The following is a 12,347-nucleotide window of genomic DNA, read 5'->3' on the forward strand; positions in this document are numbered from 1 at the left end:
TGAAACCCAATGTTTTTCTTTTGGACAGCATATTTAAAAAAAAAAATATGAATTTACTTCTATTATCAAATTTGCTTAGTTACCATGGTATTCTTTCATGAAGTGATACCTAGGTAGGTATCTGGAGGAAATAGTGCTGTCATCTAGTGCTTGTACAAATTGATAACATTCCTGCAAAAACTTCTACTTAAAGGATCACTAAATACAGTATAATTAACAAGTGCAGGATATAAAGACAATGCATTAACACTTACTCTGAATTTTAAATAAGCAGTAGATTTTTTTTCTGGCAAATTTATTTTTCTCCAATTTTCCATCCCCTAAATCACGTGACAGACATCAGCCAATCACAGACTAGTATATTTATATCCTGCGAGCTTGTGCACATGCTTAGTTGGAGCCGGTGCCTCATAAATTGTGCATATTAAAAGACTGTGCAAACTGTGATAATGGAAGTAATTAAGAAAATGTCTAAAACGTTCATGATTCAGAAAGAGCATACAGATGCTTTCAGTCTAAGCACATATTACCACAACATAAAAGTCTAAGTATCAGTGAAGCAATACATTTTCTTCATTGTCCAAATATCCAAGATAATTTAAAAATTACTTTTGTTAGTAGACTATTTTATTTATTTTATTTTTTACAGTGGACTTTCTACCTACAAAAACAACATTAACTCACTTTACGACATAAAACATGTTAAAGCGACTTCCATGTCTAAACATAATATTTCCAGTATGGACTGAATAGGAGCTTAAATTGTCTGCTTCTTACCTATAACTTGCTTCAAAACACCTTCCATTGACTGTGGGTTCCTGGTTGAGGTGACGCCTCATAGCAATTTTGGCAGGTGAGTACCGTGTATAGTCTGGTTGGGAAAGGGTTACTGCTCGATCCAACTTATGTCTAGTAGCTTGGGTTAGGTTACCGAGTAGATCAGTATTGTCAGAATGGGAAGGTGTACTTTCTTTAGAACAGCACCGACTGTTTCCTGCCCGGCAGGAATGGTATACATCATAATGGGAATTATGGCTATTTATGGACAGGTCCGGGCTCAAGCCATTAGTATGGGAATGTGGCACATGGCGAGCTGGGGAGGTGTGTGATGAAAAATGGGAATCAAAAGCCCCTTTGGAACGTCCGTTGCTAGGTGGTGGGTCCTCAGAGAGCGTGGAAGACTTGAGTTGCAAAAGCTCATGTTGTCTCTGAAACTTTTCCAGCTCCACTATGCTAATCTGAAGGAAACAAGATGGAGTTGTGGTTGGTCTCAGTCTCATTATACCTCACCTGCCATTATAACACATATAAAATGGAAATCATTTCTCTGACTTAAAGGACCAGTCAACACAGTAGATTTGCATAATCAACAAATGCAAGATAACAAGACAATGCAATAGAACTTAAGTGTTTTTCTGACAATTTTAAAAGTTATGTCTTTTTCCACTCCCCCTGTACCATGTGACAGCCATCAGCCAATCACAAATGCATACACGTACCATGTGACAGTCATCAGCCATTCACAAATGCATACACACTTATTCTTGCACATGCTCAGTAGGAGCTGGTGACTCAAAAAGTTTAAATAAAAAAGACTGTGTGCACATTTTGTTAATGGAAGTAAATTGGGAAGTTGTTTAAAATGGCATGCTCTATCTGAATAATGAAAGTTTAATTTTGATTGCGTGTCTCTTTAAAGTGCCAGTAAACCCACAAAATAATGTTATATAATTCTGTACATAGTGCAGAATTATGCGACATCGGCTTAGCGCAAACTTTGTACCTTAAAAGATTAAAGAGAAAAAATGCTATGAAATTTACTTTCACAGTACGCCGCTCCTAGCTCTACTGAGCGGGTCTGTTTCCTCTAAGCGCATCGGGCAGAATTATATAACATTATTTTGTGGGTTTACTGGCCCTTTAAAGTGACAAGTAATCCAACATGATTCAAATAGAGCATATCATTTTAAACTTACCAGTTTACTTCTATTATCAATTTTGCTTTATTCTCTTGGTATCCTTTATGAAGGAGCAGCAATTCCCTACTGGCAGCTAGCTGAACACATTGTTAAGCAAATGACAATAGACATATGTGCAGCAACCAATCAACAGCTAGCTACCAGCTCCTGAGCCTACCTAGGTATGCTTTTCAACAAAGGATACCAAAAGAACAAAGCAAACAAGAAAGGGACAGTCAACGTCAAAATTGTTATTGTTTAAAAAACAATTTATGCTTACCTGATCCATTTCTTTCCGGACATGAAGAGTCCACAACGTCATTCTAATTACTATTAGGATGTTCACTCCTGGCCAGCAGGAGGCTGCACAGAGCACCCCAGCAGAGCTGTTAATTGTCACTTAACCTACCCATAACCCCCAGTCATACAGCCAAAGGGAAGTGGAAAAACAGAATTTATGCTTACCTGATAAATTGCTTCCTCCAACGGTGTGTCCGGTCCACGGCGTCATCTATTACTTGTGGGAATATTCTCTTCCCCAACAGGAAATGGCAAAGAGCACAGCAAAAGCTGTCCATATAGCACCTCCTAGGCTCCGCCCCCCAGTCATTCGACCGACGGTTAGGAGAAAAAAAGGAGAAACTATAGGGTGCCGTGGTGACTGTAGTGTATAGAGAAATTTTTTTTTCAAACCTGATTAAAAAACCAGGGAGGGCCGTGGACCGGACACACCGTTGGAGAAAGCAATTTATCAGGTAAGCATAAATTCTGTTTTCTCCAACATTGGTGTGTCCGGTCCACGGCGTCATCCATTACTTGTGGGAACCAATACCAAAGCTTTAGGACACGGATGAAGGGAGGGAGCAAATCAGGTTACCTAAACGGAAGGTACCACAGCTTGCAAAACCTTTCTCCCAAAAATAGCCTCCGAAGAAGAATAAGTATCAAATTTGTAGAATTTGGCAAAAATGTGCAGAGAAGACCAAGTCGCTGCCTTACATATCTGATCAACAGAAGCCTTGTTCTTGAAGGCCCATGTGGAAGCCACAGCCCTAGTAGAGTGAGCTGTGATTCGTTCAGGAGGCTGCCGTCCGGCAGTCTCATAAGCCAATCGGATGATGCTTTTCAGCCAGAAAGAGAGGTAGCAGTAGCTTTTTGTCCTCTCCTCTTACCAGAGTAAACGACAAACAAAGATGAGGTTTGTCTAAAATCCGTTGTTGCTTCTAAATAGAACTTTAAAGCACGAACTACATCTAAATTGTGTAACAAACGTTCCTTCTTTGAAACTGGATTCGGACACAGAGAAGGAACAACTATTTCCTCGTTAATATTCTTGTTGGAAACAACTTTTGGAAGAAAAACATAATTTATGCTTACCTGATAAATTTATTTCTCTTGTAGTGTGTTCAGTCCACGGGTCATCCATTACTTATGGGATATATTCTCCTTCCCAACAGGAAGTTGCAAGAGGATCACCCAAGCAGAGCTGCTATATAGCTCCTCCCCTCACATGTCATATCCAGTCATTCGACCGAAACAAGACGAGAAAGGAGAAACTATAAGGTGCAGTGGTGACTGGAGTTATAATTTTAAAATTTAGAACCTGCCTTAAAAAGACAGGGCGGGCCGTGGACTGAACACACTACAAGAGAAATAAATTTATCAGGTAAGCATAAATTATGTTTTCTCTTGTTAAGTGTGTTCAGTCCACGGGTCATCCATTACTTATGGGATACCCATACCAAAGCTAAGTACACGGATGATGGGAGGGACAAGGCAGGAACATTAAACAGAAGGAACCACTGCCTGTAGAACCTTTCTCCCAAAAACAGCCTCCGAAGAAGCGAAAGTGTCAAATTTGGAAAATTTGGAAAAAGTATGAAGTGAAGACCAAGTTGCAGCCTTGCAAATCTGTTCAACAGAGGCCTCATTCTTAAAGGCCCAGGAGGAAGCCACAGCTCTAGTGGAATGAGCTGTAATTCTTTCAGGAGGCTGCTGTCCAGCAGTCTCATAGGCTAAACGTATTATGCTACGAAGCCAAAAAGAGAGAGAGGTAGCCGAAGCCATTTGACCTCTCCTCTGTCCAGAGTAAACGACAAAAAGAGAAGAAGTTTGTCTAAAATCTTTAGTTGCCTGTAAGTAGAATTTCAGAGCATGGACCACGTCTAGATTATGCAAAAGACGTTCCTTCTTTAAAGAAGGATTAGGACATAATGATGGAACAACAATCTCTTGATTGATATTCCTGTTAGAAACAACCTTAGGCAAAAACCCAGGTTTAGAACGCAGTACTACCTTGTCTGAATGAAAGATCAGATAAGGAGAATCACAATGTAAGGCAGATAACTCAGAGACTTTTCGAGCCGAGGAAATAGCCATCAAAAACAAAACTTTCCAAGATAAAAGCTTAATATCAATGGAATGAAGGGGTTCAAACGGAACACCCTGAAGAACTTTAAGAACCAAGTTTAAGCTCCACGGAGGAGCAACAGCTTTAAACACAGGCTTAATTCTAGCCAAAGCCTGACAAAAGGCCTGGACGTCTGGATTCTCTGCCAGACGTTTGTGTAAAAGAATAGACAGAGCTGAAATCTGTCCCTTTAGTGAACTAGCGGATAAACCCTTTTCTAAACCCTCTTGTAGAAAAGCCAATATCCTAGGAATCCTAACCTTACTCCATGAGTAACTCTTGGATTCGCACCAATATAAATATTTACGCCATATCTTATGGTAAATTTTTCTGGTCACAGGTTTCCGAGCCTGTATTAATGTATCAATAACCGAATCCGAAAACCCACGCTTTGATAGAATCAAGCGTTCAATTTCCAGGCAGTCAGCCTCAGAGAAATTAGGTTTGGATGGTTGAAAGGACCCTGAATTAGAAGGTCCTGCCTCAGAGGAAGAGACCATGGTGGACAGGACGACATGTCCACTAGGTCTGCATACCAGGTCCTGCATGGCCACGCAGGCGCTATCAGAATTACCGATGCCCTCTCCTGTTTGATCCTGGCAATCAGTCGAGGTAGCAACGGAAATGGTGGAAACACATAAGCTATGTTGAAAACCCAAGGGGCTGCTAACGCATCTACCAGCACCGCTCCCGGGTCCCTGGACCTGGATCCGTAACAAGGAAGCTTCGCGTTCTGGCGAGATGCCATGAGATCCAGATACGGTTTGCCCCAACGACGAATCAGTTGAGCAAATACCTCCGGGTGAAGTTCCCAATCTCCTGGATGAAAAGTCTGGCGACTTAGGAAATCCGCCTCCCAGTTCTCTACGCCCGGGATGTAAATCGCTGACAGGTGGCAAGAGTGAGACTCTGCCCAGCGAATTATCTTCGAGACTTCCAACATCGCTAGGGAACTCCTGGTTCCCCCTTGATGATTGATGTAAGCCACAGTCGTGATATTGTCCGACTGAAATCTGATGAACCTCAGTTTTGCTAACTGAGGCCAAGCTAGAAGAGCATTGAATATTGCTCTTAATTCTAGAATGTTTATTGGAAGGAGTTTCTCCTCCTGAGTCCACGATCCCTGAGCCTTCAGGGAATTCCAGACTGCTCCCCAGCCTAGAAGGCTGGCATCCGTTGTTACAATCGTCCAATCTGGTCTGCGAAAGGTCATTCCTTTGGACAGATGAACCGGTGACAACCACCAGAGAAGAGAATCTCTGGTCTCCTGGTCCAGATTTAGCAAAGGGGACAGATCTGAGTAATCCCCGTTCCATTGACTGAGCATGCATAGTTGCAGTGGTCTGAGATGCAGGTGCGCAAATGGCACTATGTCCATTGCCGCGACCATTAAGCCGATTACCTCCATGCACTGAACTACTGATGGGCTTGGAGCAGAATGAAGGACACGGCAAGCATTGAGAATCTTTGATAACCTGGACTCCGTCAGGTAAATCTTCATCTCTACAGAATCTATAAGAGTCCCTAGAAAAGGAACCCTTGTGAGTGGTAACAGAGAACTCTTTTCCACGTTCACTTTCCACCCATGTGACCTCAGAAATGCTAGAACTATCTCTGTATGAGACTTTGCATTCTGAAAACTTGACGCTTGTATCAGAATGTCTTCTAGGTACGGAGCCACCGCTATGCCTCGTGGTCTTAGTACCGCCAGAAGTGAGCCCCGAAGGGAAGAGCCACAAACTGGTAATGCCTGTCTAGAAAGGCAAACCTTAGGTACCGATAATGATCTTTGTGAATCGGTATATGAAGGTAAGCCTTTAAGTCCACTGTGGTCATATATTGACCTTCTTGGATCATGGGTAGGATGGTTCGAATGGTTTCCATCTTGAACGATGGTACCCTTAGGAATTTGTTTAAGATCTTTAAATCCAAGATTGGTCTGAAGGTTCCCTCTTTTTTGGGAACCACAAATAGATTTGAGTACAGATTGACTTTTATTCAAAGCAATATCAATACAATTGGTACACATCGTTCTATTGGGCTCCACATTGGCTTTTGAACATGATGAACAAACAGTTTCCTCTGAATCAGACATGTTTAAACAGACTTAGCAATGAAACTAGCAAGCTTGGAAATCACTTTCAATAAGTTTACAAGCAATATAAAAAACGCTGCAGCGCTTCAAAAAATACAGATATAATTAAACAATTCTTAACAAGAAGTGCATTATTAGCAGAGGATTGCACCCATTAGCAAAAGGATGATTAACCCCTCAATACCCAAAACGGATAAAACGAATATCAATTAAGATTTAACGCTTTTAATCACAGTCAAGCACACTGTCACAGATCTGCTGTGACTGATTACCTCCCTCACAAATGAATTTTGCAGACCCCTGAGCTCTCTAGAGACGTCCTGGATCAAGGAGGAAGAAGCAGGAAGACTGTGCTAGAATTTTAACTGCGCAACAAGGCGCTAAAACAAGGTCCCTCCCACTCCTATCACAACAGTGGGAGCCCTGATATAACGGTTTCCATGCAGAAAAATATGTTAGCCTTGTGGAAAAAAATCATGCCCAAAGAGATTTATCACCAAAGTACCTCACAAAACGAATAACATGCCAGTAAACGTTTTATTAAAAAGCAACATTTTCCAATGTTATGCAAAGTTATCACTAAGCCTGCTACCAGTCGCTACCACTGCAGATAAGGCTTAAGTATTATTTCAGTTTTAACAGTATTTTCTCAGTCAAATTCTAGTCCCTAGAAAATAACTCGACTGCGCATACAATTATCAGCCTGATACCAGTTGCCACTACTGCATTTAAGGCTGTACTTACATCATACGGTAACAGCAGTATTTTCTTAGTCAATTCCATTCCCAGAAAATAAAGTACTGCACATACCTCATTTGCGGAGGACCCCGCATGCTATTCCCAGTTTCTGAAGTTACCCTACTCCTCAGAATGTCGAGAACAGCCAGTGGATCTTAGTTACGCCTGCTAAGATCATAGAAAAAAAACGCAGGCAGTTTCTTCTTCCAAATACTGCCTGAGATAGAAAAACAGCACACTCCGGTGCCATTTAAAATAACAAACTTTTGATTGAAGAATAGTTAAGTAAAAACTCCAGCTCCTCTCGCGACCTCCTTCTTTGTTGAGGGTTGCAAGAGAATGACTGGATATGACATGTGAGGGGAGGAGCTATATAGCAGCTCTGCTTGGGTGATCCTCTTGCAACTTCCTGTTGGGAAGGAGAATATATCCCATAAGTAATGGATGACCCGTGGACTGAACACACTTAACAAGAGAAACCAGGCTTAGTACGCAAAACAACCTTATCTGAATGGAACACCAGATAGGGTGGAGCACACTGCAAAGCAGATAATTCAGAAACTCTTCTGGCAGAAGAAATAGCAACCAAAAACAGAACTTTCCAAGATAGTAACTTGATATCTACGGAATGTAAAGGTTCAAACGGAACCCCTTGAAGAACTGAAAGAACTAAATTTAGACTCCAAGGAGGAGTCATGGGTCTGTAGACAGGCTTGATTCTGACCAAAGCCTGTACAAAAGCTTGTATGTCTGGCACAGCTGCCAGTCGTTTGTGTGACAAGACAGATCAAGCAGAAATCTGTCCCTTTAGACAGCTCACTGACAACCCTTTATCCAAACCCTCTTGGAGAAAGGAAAGAATCTTAGGAATTTTAATTTTACTCCAGGAGAATCCCTTGGATTCACACCAACAGATATATTTTTTCCATATTTTATGGTAAATCTTTCTAGTCACAGGTTTTCTGGCTTGGACCAGAGTATCCATCACTGAATTTGAAAATCCACGCTTGGATAAAATCAAGCGTTCAATCTCCAAGCAGTCAACTGCAGAGAAACTAGATTTGGATGTTCGAATGGACCTTGTACTAGAAGATCCTGTCTCAAAGGTAGCTTCCATGGTGGAGCCGATGACATATTCACCAGGTCTGCATACCAAGTCCTGCGTGGCCACGCCGGAGCTATCAGAATCACCGTGGCCTTCTCCTGTTTGATCCTGGCTACGAGCCTGGGAAGGAGAGGAAACGGTGGAAACACATAAGCTAGGTTGAACGACCAAGGTGCCACTAATGCATCCACTAGAGTCGCCTTGGGATCCCTGGATCTGGACCCGTAGCAAGGAACCTTGAAGTTCTGACGGGACGCCATCAGATCCATGTCTGGAATGCCCCATAATTGGGTTAACTGGGCAAAGACCTCCGGATGGAGTTCCCACTCCCCCAGATGGAAAGTCTGACGACTCAAATAATCCGCCTCCCAGTTGTCTACTCCTGGGATGTGAATTTCAGATAGGTGGCAGGAGTGATCCTCCGCCCATTTGATGATCTTGGATACCTCTCTCATCGCCAAGGAACTCTTTGTTCCTCCCTGATGGTTGATGTAAGCTACAGTCGTCATGTTGTCCGACTGGAATCTTATGAATCCGGCCTTCGCTAGTTGAGGCCAAGCCCGGAGCGCATTGAATATCGCTCTCAGTTCCAGGATGTTTATCGGGAGAAGGGACTCTTCCCGAGACCATAGACCCTGAGCTTTCAGGGAGTCCCAGACCGCGCCCCAGCCTAATAGACTGGCGTCGGTCGTGACAATGACCCACTCTGGTCTGCGGAAACTCATTCCCTGAGACAGGTGATCCTGAGTCAACCACCAACGGAGTGAGTATCTGGTTACCTGGTCTACTTGAATCTGGGGAGACAAGTCTGCATAGTCCCCATTCCACTGATTGAGCATGCACAGTTGTAATGGTCTTAGATGAATTCGAGCAAAAGGAACTATGTCCATTGCTGCAACCATCAATCCTACTACTTCCATGCACTGAGCTATGGAAGGCTGCAGGATAGAGTGAAGAACTTGACAAGCGTTTAGAAGCTTTGACTTTCTGACCTCTGTCAGGAAGATCTTCATTTCTAAAGAATCTATTATTGTTCCCAAAAAGGGAACTCTTGTTGACTGAGACAGGGAACTCTTTTCTACGTTCACCTTCCACCCGTGAGATCTGAGAAAGGCTAGAACAATGTCTGTATGAGCCTTTGCCTTGGAAAGAGACGACGCTTGAATTAGAATGTCGTCTAGATAAGGTGCCACTGCAATGCCCCTCAGTCTTAGAACCGCTAGAAGGGACCCTAGCACCTTTGTGAAAATTCTGGGAGCAGTGGCTAAACCGAATGGAAGAGCCACAAACTGGTAATGTTTGTCCAGAAAGGCGAACCTTAGGAACTGATGATGATCTTTGTGGATAGGAATATGTAGGTACGCATCCTTTAAATACACGGTAGTCATATATTGACCCTCCTGGATTCTAGGTAAAATTGTTCGAATGGTTTCCATTTTGAACGATGGAACTCTGAGAAATTTGTTTAGAATTTTTAAATCCAGAATTGGTCTGAAAGTTCCCTCTTTTTTGGGAACTACAAACAGGTTTGAGTAAAACCCCTGACCTTGTTCCACAGTTGGAACTGGGTGCATCACTCCCATCTTTAACAGGTCTTCTACACAATGTAAGAATGCCTGTCTCTTTATTTGGTCTGAAGACAAACGAGACATGTGGAACCTTCCCCTTGGGGGCAGTTCCTTGAATTCTAGAAGATAACCCTGAGAGACTATTTCTAGTGCCCAGGGATCCGGAACATCTCTTGCCCCAGCCTGAGCAAAGAGAGAGAGAGTCTGCCCCCTACTAAATCCGATCCCGGATCGGGGGCTACCCCTTCATGCTGTCTTGGTAGCAGCAGGCTTCTTGGCCTGTTTACTCTTGTTCCAAACTTGCATTGGTTTCCAAGCTGGTTTAGCCTGGGAAGCGTTACCCTCTTGTCTAGAGGCTGCAGAGTTAGAAGCCGGTCCGTTCCTGAAATTGCGAAAGGAACGAAAATTGGACTTATTCTTAGCCTTAAAAGGCCTATCCTGTGGGAGGGCATGGCCCTTCCCCCCAGTGATGTCTGAAATAATTTCTTTCAATTCTGGCCCAAAAAGGGTCTTACCTTTGAAAGGGATATTAAGCAATTTTGTCTTGGAAGATACATCCGCCGACCAAGATTTTAGCCAGAGCGCTCTGCGCGCCACAATTGCAAACCCTGAATTTTTCGCCGCTAATCTCGCTAATTGCAAAGCGGCATCTAAAATAAAGGAATTAGCTAACTTAAGTGCGTGAATTCTGTCCATGACTTCCTCATATGGAGTCTCCATATTGAGCGACTTTTCTAGTTCATCGAACCAGAAACACGCCGCCGTAGTGACAGGAATAATGCACGAAATAGGTTGGAGGAGGTAACCTTGCTGAACAAAAATCTTTTTAAGCAAACCCTCCAATTTTTTATCCATAGGATCTTTGAAAGCACAATTGTCCTCAATGGGAATAGTCGTGCGTTTGGCTAGGGTAGAAACTGCCCCCTCAACCTTAGGGACTGTTTGCCATGTGTCCTTCCTTGGGTCGACCATGGGGAACAATTTCTTAAATATAGGAGGGGGGACAAAGGGTATGCCTGGTTTCTCCCACTCCTTATTCACTATGTCCGCCACCCTTTTAGGGATCGGAAAGGCATCAGGGTGCACCGGGACCTCTAAGAATTTGTCCATCTTGCACAATTTTTCTGGAATAACCAAAGAGTCACAATCATCCAGAGTAGATAGCAACTCCTTAAGTAATGCGCAGAGATGCTCTAACTTAAATTTAAACGTCACAACATCAGGTTCTGCCTGTTGAGAAATTTTTCCTGAATCTGTAAGTTCTCCTTCCGACAAACCCTCCCTCACTGCCACTTCTGACTGGTGTGAGGGTATGAAAGATAAACTATCGTCAGCGCCTTCTTGCTCCACTGTATTTAAAACTGAACAATCACGCTTTCTCTGAAATGCTGGCATTTTGGATAAAATATTAGCTATGGAATTATCCATTACTGCCGTTAATTGTTGCATAGTAACAAGCATTGGCGCGCTAGATGTACTAGGGGTCGCCTGCGCGGGCATAACTGGTGTAGACACAGAAGGAGAGGATGATGAGCTATCCCCACTACCTTCATTTGAGGAATCATCTTGGGCAACCTTATTAAATGTGACAGTACTGTCCTTACTTTGTCTGGACGCCATGGCACAATTATCACATACATTTGAAGGGGGGGACCACCTTGGCCTCCATACATACAGAACATGTTCTATCTGAAGGTACAGACATGTTAGACAGGCTTAAACAGGCTAATAATGCAAAAAAAACATTTAAAACAAAACCGTTACTGTCTCTTTAAATTTTAAACAGAGCACACTTTATTTCTGAATGTGTGAAAAACTATGAAGGAAATATCCAATCTTTACCAAATTTTCACCACAGAGTCTTAATGCTTTAAAAGTATTGCACCCCAATTTTCAAGCTTTTAACCCCTTAAATGAGGAAACCGGAGCCGTTTAATCAAATAATCTTTAACCCCACTACAGTCCCAGCCACAGCGTTTGCTGTGACTTCACCTGTCCTTAGGAGTTATACGATACCAAATTAAGCCTTCCAGGAACGTTTTCAATGATCACCAGACTAGGGCTGTCAAAAATAATCGTCACACCGATGCATCACGATGCAGCAGTGAACGATTCTGCATCGATGCAGTGAAGGCTCTTAATCGATTCCGGGTCAGTGACGTCATGGGCAGGGGATTCGGTATGTGAGGAAATGAGTCTTGTACTGTCAGTTTCCTGTTTTCCTCATTGCTCCGTTTTTAAACTTCACTGTTGTTATGGAGCCACAATATAAGCCTTTCCAAGCCGCCTCCTCCCCTGTATGTCATTGCGTTTATATTTTTATTGCAAGCAGCCATCGTTGGTGTCTTACCTGACCCCCACGGTATGTGAGGAAATGGAACACTCTGGTTTACTCATTGCTCCGTTTTTAAACTTCACTGTTATGGAGCCACAATATAAGCCTTTCCAAGCCACCTCCTCCCCTGTATGTCAG

The 12,347-nt window shown here is 42.8% G+C and overlaps 1 protein-coding gene across 1 annotated transcript in view; it reads right to left on the bottom strand.

The window, feature by feature from the left end:
• DOT1L (DOT1 like histone lysine methyltransferase) overlaps positions 1–12,347 on the bottom strand; it is a 742,223-nt gene that overhangs the window by 212,232 nt on the left and 517,644 nt on the right. The window contains exon 16 of the mRNA XM_053700101.1: positions 778–1,238. Within this exon, the coding sequence (XP_053556076.1) occupies positions 778–1,238 (461 nt within the window). The remainder of the gene's footprint in view (positions 1–777; positions 1,239–12,347) is intronic.

Source organism: Bombina bombina, chromosome 2 (genome assembly GCF_027579735.1).
Source record: "Bombina bombina isolate aBomBom1 chromosome 2, aBomBom1.pri, whole genome shotgun sequence".
NCBI classification, from domain to species: domain Eukaryota; kingdom Metazoa; phylum Chordata; class Amphibia; order Anura; family Bombinatoridae; genus Bombina; species Bombina bombina.